General features: G+C 47.6%; 1 protein-coding gene across 2 annotated transcripts in view; it reads right to left on the bottom strand.

Moving 5' to 3' along the window:
• The window catches only part of LPCAT4 (lysophosphatidylcholine acyltransferase 4), a 42,032-nt gene that overhangs the window by 5,679 nt on the left and 26,474 nt on the right, over positions 1-9,879 (bottom strand). For both annotated transcript variants that reach the window (XM_035136217.2, XM_035136218.2), the window contains exons 6-13: positions 6,333-6,391; positions 5,552-5,586; positions 5,363-5,417; positions 4,343-4,425; positions 3,427-3,552; positions 2,644-2,785; positions 1,418-1,516; positions 102-258 (exon numbers count right to left, since the gene is read on the bottom strand). In XM_035136217.2, coding sequence (XP_034992108.2) covers positions 102-258; positions 1,418-1,516; positions 2,644-2,785; positions 3,427-3,552; positions 4,343-4,425; positions 5,363-5,417; positions 5,552-5,586; positions 6,333-6,391 — 756 coding nt within the window. The remainder of the gene's footprint in view (positions 1-101; positions 259-1,417; positions 1,517-2,643; positions 2,786-3,426; positions 3,553-4,342; positions 4,426-5,362; positions 5,418-5,551; positions 5,587-6,332; positions 6,392-9,879) is intronic.

Below are 9,879 nucleotides of genomic sequence, written 5' to 3'. Positions count from 1 at the left end.
CCTCAAAACTTGTTGTTAACGTGCCCTTCATTTACTCGACATACGACACCCGCCATGCCTCCCCTTTCCCTTCCATGCCCTGCTTTTATGAGGTATCTCACCGAGGGTCAGTCCATCGTGGCTGTGGTCCCCACAAAGTCGACTATAGAGTTCGGCCCCATCTGCAGCTGGTGTGCCCAGCAGGAGGCGCAAAATGGCGCAGAATCCATCTTGGCGAAGCCGACCGTTCTCTGCCTCACTGTCTGTATCCATGAAGAGCTGGCGTTGTGGAGAGGGATGTGCATGTCAGGAACACAGACATGAACTCTGAACGTAACATTGCATATACAGTGGTACCTCGCAAGACGAGCGCCTCGCACAACGGAAAAATCGCAAGATGAAAGCGTTTTGCAATTTTTTTTTTGAAGACTTGCAAAACGAAGTTTTCTATGGCTGTGCTTCGCAAGACGAAGTAACCTCGTGACAGGAAGGGAAGCCATCGCCGTCGTCGCTGCGATGACTGATGAGGAAAAGAGCCTCCTGAAGAAGGCTGGCCCTCCGTCTGGCCCGAGAGGGCAGCGCAGCCGGCAGCAGGCCTCGTTCACGCCTCCCCATCGCCGCGGCTTGGCCAGCTCGGGCCTCAGCAGCGGCACCAGAGATGATGCCGGTGAGGGTCGGGGCTGTGAGGGGGGCGGGCGGGCTTCTCTTCCTCTCTTGGGCGCCTTAAAATGGCCATGGAGTGGAAGAGCCTTAAAGCGGCCATGTCGTTTGGGGGCAATGTGGCTCTTGTGGCTGGCTTGGCGGCTGAGTCGGCGGGAAAGAGCTCTGGCTCCGAGGCGAGCTGGGGGGAGGGGAAGCGAGCGAGCTGCGGGGATGGACCTGCAGGAACCCCGGAGGGCAGCGGCTTTTTTTGCCCATAGGAACACATTAATTAAATTTCAATGCATTCCTATGGGAAACCGCGCTTCGCAAGACGATATTTTCGCAATACGAAACGACTCGCGGAACGAATTAATTTCGTCTTGCGAGGTACCACTGTAATGTCCTCTTTCCCACCACAGCAGAGGCTCCTCCCCTTTAAACCTTTGGTTCGGTCCACTTTGCCCCAATCCCCGCCCCTTTTGTTCTATAGCCCACCCAGCCTGACACAGAGACACGCAGCCATGTCTTCCATCGCTCGGATTAACCCCTTTCTAAACTCACAATCCCACTTGTGCTTCACGTGGGCAGAAGTCCTGTGGCGACCACCCTAGAGCTCCCCTCCCTGGATGCTTCTCCCCAACCAAGACGCTGAGATGCATTTCCCAAGCCCGAAAGAAGCAGCAAGCCAGCGCCGTCCAACTCATCGTTTAGATGTTTAGCAGAGAATTGGGTTTCTCTGCCTCCATCAAATCACTAGCTTGACTTTCTCTCCATCGAACTCAACCACAGCGGTTACCTTAAAAGCACGAAACGTCAGTTCCTGTGGGTTGTGCTCTCCTTCCAATGCCTCCAGGGCCAGGGCCACTTCCCGGGAGTCCATGTTGCCATCGGCGTCCTGGGAAGAGATGCAAGAAGGAGAGGACTGATTGTGTTGCACACTGAACCAGATGTTCTCCTGGCTTAATTTTAACCTCACAAAGCAGCGACTCATTGGGCAGGGGGGTGGATTCCCTTGAAATCACATTTTTTCGAAGCTGTTCACAGCCATAGCTCACCCCTGTTTCATTGTTATTTTCCCCATTCCATTTCCCATCAGATTTTGGCTATGTGCGGGCAAAACGGAGGGCAGGTTAGGCCTACATAGCTAAAGACAATGGTGGCGTTTCCCATGCAGATCACAATGGCCAACCCTAGCCAATCAGGGAGCACATTAACAGCGATTTGGAATTTTTGCAGCCATTTTCACAAAACATCTTCCCTTGTTTCAGGATATTCATTCTTTCAATGTCCTTTCTATTTTGGAAAGCCAGTGTGGTGCAGTGGTTGGAGCGTCGGACTAGGACTTGGATCTGGGAGGCCAGGGTTCAAATCCCCACTTGGCCATGAAGCTGACGCTGGGCCAGTCATGGCCTCTCAGCCTAACCTACCTTGCAGGGCTGCTGTGGGGATTAGATAGGGAGGGGAGAACCACTTTGATCTCCATGGGGGGGAAAGTGGGATATAAATGCAATGAATAAAACACATCATTATTATTTACTAAATGTCTATGCTGCCCTTCATCCAAAGATCACAGGGTGGCTTACAATATTAAAACACAAAAAATAAATACCATAGTGACAAACAAAAAACAATAACCCCAACACGTTTTCTTGCTACATTTGCATACCGCCGTCCTGCCAAAACCCTCAGGGACATTTCGCGTTTAAAACACTGGCTTACGATTGCACAAGCCCAGGGGTCAGCAAACTTTTTCAGCAGGGGGCCGGTCCACTGTCCCTCAGACCTTGTGGGGGACCGGACTGTATTTTGAAAAAAAATATGAACGAATTCCTATGCCCCACAAATAACCCAGAGATGCATTTTAAATAAAAGCACACATTCTACTCATGTAAAAACATGCTGATTCCCAGACCATCTGTGGGCCGGATTGAGAAGGCTATTGGGCTGCATCTGGCCCCCGGGCCTTAGTTTGGGAACCCCTGCACAAGCCGCTTGTGTGCTTCCCCCCCTGCTCCCACTTACCTGTTGGAAATAGGTGCAAAGCCCTTCAACATCCTCGGGGCAGGCCAGCCCCAGCCAGTGACTCAGCTCCTTTGGCCCTAGCTGCCCTGATGCACCTGCAGGTAAGGAATCCAACTGGCCTTTGACTCCATCTGTCGGGCACCTGCGGGAAGGTGTGTGGGGGGGGAGACAGATAAGGAAAGCCAGGTTTTCACATTTACCGTAACAAGTACCCTCCTTTTGGATTTCCCCACATGCTTCACTCTGCCATGGATGATGAGGGGGCATGTCCGCCCGTTGCGAGAGGAGACTGAAGGGGAACTTAGCTGCCATCAGAAAATGGCAGCATGGCATCCTGGGCACTCCCATCATGCTGTGGCTGGGGCCCTCTCATGCACTCTAGAACTAGTGGCTTTCTCCTGCCAGTGACGTACGCCCCTTGCTCCGCGCCAGAACATCTGCTTTACACATAGGTGGTCCCAGGTTCAATTCCCAGCATCTCCAGACAGGGCTAGGAGAGACTGGGGAGCTGCTGCCAGCCAGTGTAAACAACACTGAGCTATATGGACCAAGAGTCTGATATGAGGCATCTTCCTTTGCTTCCTGTGTGTTCCCAGCCCCTCCGTTCCTCTTTTTTTTTTTTTTTAGAGGACAGGCTCATCTAGCCCAGTGTTATTTGGCTCAAGAGTAGCTTCCCGGGATCTCAAGCCCAGATCTGCCCCAGCCCCTACTTCCTGATCCTTCTAACTGGAGATGCTTGGGGTTGAACCTGCAACCTTCCTGCACGCAAATGTGGCCTCTCACCTGGCCTTCCGAAGTGCTTTGCCCAACTCCCAGATGCGTGGTTCCAGGGCCACTCTCAAGCGCCCCACGACGGTGACTGGAAGGTTGCCCACAAACTCGCAATCTGTAGCCGGGATTCCCAGGGCTCTGGCCAAAAAAAGGGGAGAAGAGGTAAGAGGCAAAGGAGAGGAGAGAGAGAGAAAAAGGTCTAGGTAGCAAATGGAGGCCTCGCCTGATAAGAGGAGGGGTTTCCCATCAGCTTGCGTCAAGGCCCAATGCTACAGCCACATTTCCTGCCCACAAACATCCTGATCATCTCCCCCAGATATTAACCACCGGGGACTTGAACCAGCTGCCTAAGGCTGATGGGGTTTTTTTCCTGCTAGAAAAAAAAGCCTCTCTCTTTCTCTTCATTTTACCTGCTGCTACTTCTTCTTGTTCTGACTACAGCTACCACATTCCCCATTCCCCTCAGGTTTAAATGCTCACAGTCCCTGCGGCTGCTTCTGACACCTTTCAAGCAGCAGAAGTTTCCACACTCGGTGAAAAAGTGGAATGGAAGACTTTTGATCGTGACCGTGCAACCCGTGGGGCTGTAGTGGGGGGGGGAAGAGCCCCCTTGATTTGGGGCCTGGGTCCAGCTTTTTCGCCCCATCTCTTCCACACTGACACTGCCTCTTCTCCTCACTTCTGGTCCTCTTTGCTCGTATCCGTGGCATACACAGAAAGCACATCGCTTCCCCTCAAAGATTACTGTAATTCCAAAGATTTCTGGGAACTGTTAAGGGTGCTAGGAATTGTCGAAGGGTCACCTTCACTTCCCAGAATTCTTTGAGGGGAAGCAAGGACTTTAAATAGAATTTCACCCCATGCCCAGCCTACCAAAGTCCCTCACTCCCCCAACCTACAAAGACTCCCTCTCTCTCTCCATACTTACTTGGCCATCACTTTCTGGACATTGTTAGCATACAGTGTGGGGTTCACAGCCTCCTCAGCGCTGGGCTGATAAACAGGGAGGAACTGAAAATGACAGGAATAATTATGAGCGCGATCTGGGAGAGATGGCTTACTCTGGGTCTGAGATGCGATTACTGGTAAGAGTTATGATGGTCCACAAAACCTCCTGGGAAGAAAAAAAAATCCCCTACTTTCTTTTCCCACTCTGCTAGGACTTCCCACCCCCATTTTTCCAGCAGGAGAGGAATTTCAGGGAGCCTTTACCTAGGAGTTTGTTCCACTGAAAAGTGGGCCCTGTCTCTGAGTAAACATCCTTACGATTGCGCTGTACATTGCATGCCGTCCTCCCTACTAAATACAGTGGTACCTCTGGTTGCAGACACTATCCATTCCGGGGTGCCGTTTGCACCCCGAAAAGTTCGCAACTAGAGCGGCGCTTCTGCACATGCGCGAAGCGCGATAAGAGCGCTTCTGCGCATGTGCAAAGTGCGCAGAACGCTTCTGTGCGTGCATGCACGGCGAAACCCGGAAGTAAACACTTCCGGGTTTGCCGCGTTCGCAAGCTGAAAAGACGCAACCTGAAGCGGACGCAACATGAGGTATGACTGTAATACATTCTATGCAGTTAAAGTAGTAAAATGAGCTCACCTTTGGCAAATAAGTATTGCATATATTCCAATTCCCCACAAAAGTTCCACCCTGTTTTCCCTAGGAAAAAACAGCAGCAAACCATTTCTCCCTCTCTACTGCTTCAAATTTTCCAGAAAGTCCCATAATTGTGTATGATAAAAGAGAGATACCATGTTGGTGGTGGGGATGAGGGGTATTGAAAAACTACTCTCTTCAAAAAGTGGAGTGGGTAGCTAACTGAACCTGAATTTATGGATTCTGATTCCTAAAGAGTTTGGGCAATCTGGGACTTTGCAATAGGAAGCGTGGCACAGTAGGGGGCGCTGCAGTGCAAAAAAGAAAAGGAAAGGAAAAAGAGACATTTCCTCACCTCTACTTCCACTGTTGTGCAGGGCTGAGATGCTGTTAACCAGATGACTTTTAACCTAGAAGGACAAAAATGGAATGTGACGCTTGGCTACAAGCCGAGCCCCCATCGGCCTGCCGAAGAACCACACCCCACCCCACACATCAGTGCACACAGTGTTCCAGATTTGACGCCCCCTAGTCAATTACTCACACTCCAGGTCCTCTCCATGCCCATGTTGTTGAATCCTATAAAGAAAAGAAGCACTTTTAAAATAATATTTAGGGAGGTTTGTCGTAATATAATAATAATAATAATAATAATAATAATAATAATAATAATAATAATAATAATAATAATATATTTATACCCTGCCCATCTGGCTGGTTTTCCCCAGGCACTCTGGGCGGCTTCCAACAGAACATTAAAATACAATAATCCATTAAACATTAAAATCTTCCCTAAACAGGGCTGCCTTCAGATGTCTTCTAAAAGTCTGGTAGTAGTTGTTTTTCTCTTTGACATTTGGTGAGAGGGCGTTCCACAGGGCGGGTGCCACTACCAAGAAGGCCCTCTGCCTGGTTCCCTGTAATTTGGCTTCTCGCAGTGAGGGAACCGCCAGAAGGCCCTCGGAGCTGGACTCCAGTGTCCAGGCAGAACGATGGGGGTGGAGATGCTCCTTCAGGTATACTGGACCAAGATAGTTCATGGCATTGGATTCAGGTGCAAAGCTGTACAGATGTGCGGAGGAACTGAAATATAGCCTCTTTAGCTGCCTCACAATCAGCACCCTTAGGAACATCAGACAGGGAATATTTCCTAGCCCTACCTGGAGATGCCAGGGATGGAAGCTGTTTAATGTTTTATCGTGTTGTTAATATTCTGTTGGGAGCCACAACAGATAATAATAATAATAATAATAATAATAATAATAATACTCCTCAAGGGAATGAGATGCTCTACCCGCCCTTCCCTAATGTTCTTGTAGACTCACCAGAGAGTTTGGGTATCGAATGAGGACCGGCTGGATGGGGACACCAGATATGAAGGCACCTGAGGATGAAGAACACACACCCTCAAAACTTGCTCTTGTGTCTTTCGTTTCATTTTTTTCATGTCACTTTTAATTTGTGTACCGCCTTTCTGGATAGCTATACACAAGGTGGTCTGGCGAGCTGAAGAGGAAACAACAAAACAGATAGCAAAGGCCACGCACCTAATAGCAATCTGATCCAATACCGGGGGAAAATATATAATAAAAACATAACTTATATCAAATAAAGCAATATTAAATAATCCATCGGACTATAATAGTAAACAAAAAACTTCGTTGTTTAGTCATGTCCGACTCTTCGTGACCCCATGGACCAGAGCACGCCAGGCACTCCTGTCTTCCACTGCCTCCCACAGCTTGGTCAGACTCATGTTGGCAGCTTCGAGAACACCGTCCAACCATCTCATCCTCTTTCGTCCCCTTCTCCTTGTGCCCTCAATCTTTCCCAACATCAGCGCCTTTTCCAGAGAGTCTTCTGTTAAAGAATTGTAGGCTATTTGTAGATGCCAACTACACCAGTTGGACTTCCGCAGAGTAAGCACAGGTACAGCTGTAGGTTGCAGTTGAAGGCAAGCAGCTCTACACAGGAACTCACTATATACAAGTTTATTTACAAGAAAATAAATAACAAGAACAGTAATCCTCTCTACCTCTAACATAAACTCACCACACAGTCCACCATCTCCTACCTCTCCACACAGAGCACATTTTGGTCTCAGTCTTTATTGTTCTCTCCATCCAATCAACTAGCTGTTGCTAGGCAGACTTTCAATTACGTAAGGTGCTGAGTCATTCCCCAGGTGCTTAATTGGTGTGGTGTGTTGAGCTGCAAGTTTACACAGAAACCAAAACTCTAACACCCCCTCACAGCGAACACACCTAAGCAATTAGCTCCTGAGCATGAGCAAAGTGCTTTTAACTTATTTTTCAAACAAACCCAACTTATCGCACATCAGTTTGTTTTTCACACATGCCAATGGCTTGGTCATGACATCTGCAATGTTTTGATCACTGGATACATAAACACATTCAATTGCCTTGTTCTCAACATTGCATCTCACATTTTGATATTTTACAGACACGTGTTTTGACTTAGACTTAAAGCTCTGTGTATTGCTCAAAGTGATACAAGCTTGATTATCAATACAAACCTTTACAGGCTCATTACAGTTTATCCCTAGATCATTTAACAATTGTCTGAAAAAACACAATTCATTACACAATTCGCTCAGAGCGGCGTATTCGGCCTCAGTGGATGACACACTGACAATGGATTGGCGTCTCGATTTCCATTCAATTAGTGCCCCACCAAACATGATCACTAGACCAGTAACTGATTTTCGACTAGGTAAATTTGCCCAGTCACTGTCTGAATAGCATTGTAACACCTCTTCACCTGTTGAACTAAACCTCAACACGTAGTCAATCGTGTGTTGGAGATAGCGAAAAACACGCTTTACAGCTTTCCAAGCATTGACTGTTGGTTTAGCAACCTGTCTTGAGAGAATACCAACAGCATAGCTTATATCAGGGCGACTCCACTGTGCTAGATATAGTAAGCTTCCAATCGCTGACTGATACAGCTCTGGCTGATCAAACTCTGTGCTGTCATTAGTGTGCAGTGACTTAATGAAACCTGGCTCCATGGGTGTGGTCACCCCTTTGCAATCCTGCATGCCGTAATTATTTAACATCTGTTTGATTTTGCTTTTCTGACTTATCAAACAACTATTATCATCCGCCCAGCACGTTTCCAAACCCAAATACATCTTTACGGGACCAAGATCTTTAACCTTGAACTTTTTAGCTAATTGTGTGGCAAACTTTTTCGTCTGTGCCTCTGTGTTACATATGTATAAAAGATCATCAACGTAAATTACGCAGAACTGTTGTGACAAACCTGACCCTTTAACATACACACAGTTATCAGCAATGCTGCGCTGGAAACCAAGTGAAATTAACACACTGTCCAGACATTTGTTCCAGGCATTTGCTGACTGACGTAGCCCATAAAGTGCTTTGTTCAATTTCCACACTTTGTTTGCTCCTGACTCAAATCCTGGTGGTTCTGCTAAATAAATGTCTTCTGTCAAAGAAGCATGTAAATACGCAGTTTGAATATCGAAATGATTGACCCTGAGTCTGCGTTTAGATGCAATTGCCAGCAACAAACGCACACTACCACTTTTAGCTGTGGGAGCAAAGATTTCGTCGAAATCAAGTCCTGGCCGTTGTGAAAAGCCTTGGGCTACAAGCCTTGCCTTGTATTTGTAACCACCAACTGACAAAGGCTTTAGTTTGTACACCCATCTGCACCCCACAATTTTAACTCCTTTGGGTGGTGACATGGCTGTAAAAACATCATGTTCTCTAAGAGAATCCATCTCTTCCCTCATGGCCTGCATCCAGAGATTTGCTTGTTCCTCTGGAAGTTTCAAAACCTCCTGGAAACTCTGAGGTTCACAGGCTACATGAAAAACATTGGCTGTGTCAGGGGAAAATCTTTTCGGAGGAATTCCCTTGTTCTCCCTCTTAGAACGTCTTGGAGAAAAACTTTCTTCCTCTTTATTCTTATCCCCCTCAGTCTCCAGCCCCCCTTGCCGTTGCTTGACAACAGGCAAACTATCCTCCTGCTCTGAGTCTGAAGATAACACTCTTTTCTTTCCTCTTTGCACCTGCACTTCCTTATCTTCCTCCCCCTCAGAATCTGTACTCCCTCCTCTTTGCTCTTTAGTGCCAGTAAACTTTTGAGAAGGTTGTAACCAGACTTCTGAGTTAGCGTGCAGTTTCTCCCAGCCCTTTTGCTCACAAAATGTTGCGTTTCTGGAGATTACAAGCCCACTCTGCCCTTCAGCAAACCGGTACCCTTTGCCAAGATCTTGGTACCCGACAAACACAAGCAGCTTGGACTTAGGGTCACCTTTGCGTCTCTGGGCTTTGGGAATGTGTACCCAGGCCTGTACTCCAAATGTACGCAGGTGGTCAACCTTAGGCTGTTTTTTAAACAATTCAAAGTATGGAGTTGTACCAATGGCACTATGGAACAACCTGTTCTGTAAATAATTCGCGGTTAACATTGACTCCGCCCAATAACCCATTGAAAGACCTGCGTCCTCAAGCATGGCATACATCATATCCTGTAAAAATCTCCCTTTTCTTTCTGCAAGGCCGTTCTCTTCAGGACTAAAAGGATTTGTTTTCCTATGCCCTATGCCCTTCTTTTGAAGCCAATTCTGGAATGCCCCAGACAAAAATTCCCCTCCTCTGTCCGATTGAAGTTTCCTGACTTTACAGTCAAATTGCCTTTCAACCATAGCAACCCAACCTTTAAACTTGGTGAAAACTTCACCTTTATGCTTCATTGGATAACACCAGCCAAAACGCGTGGCATCATCCACAATTATAAGGGCAAAACGTGAACGACCCCTGCTCTCAGGGAACGGTCCTGACACGTCAGCATGGACTAGCTGAAATGGGATTTCAGACA

This window comes from Zootoca vivipara, chromosome 13 (genome assembly GCF_963506605.1).
Source record: "Zootoca vivipara chromosome 13, rZooViv1.1, whole genome shotgun sequence".
Taxonomy (NCBI): domain Eukaryota; kingdom Metazoa; phylum Chordata; class Lepidosauria; order Squamata; family Lacertidae; genus Zootoca; species Zootoca vivipara.
The sequence above is the reverse complement of the archived record's forward strand: the minus strand, read 5'-3'. Positions and strand labels throughout refer to the sequence as shown.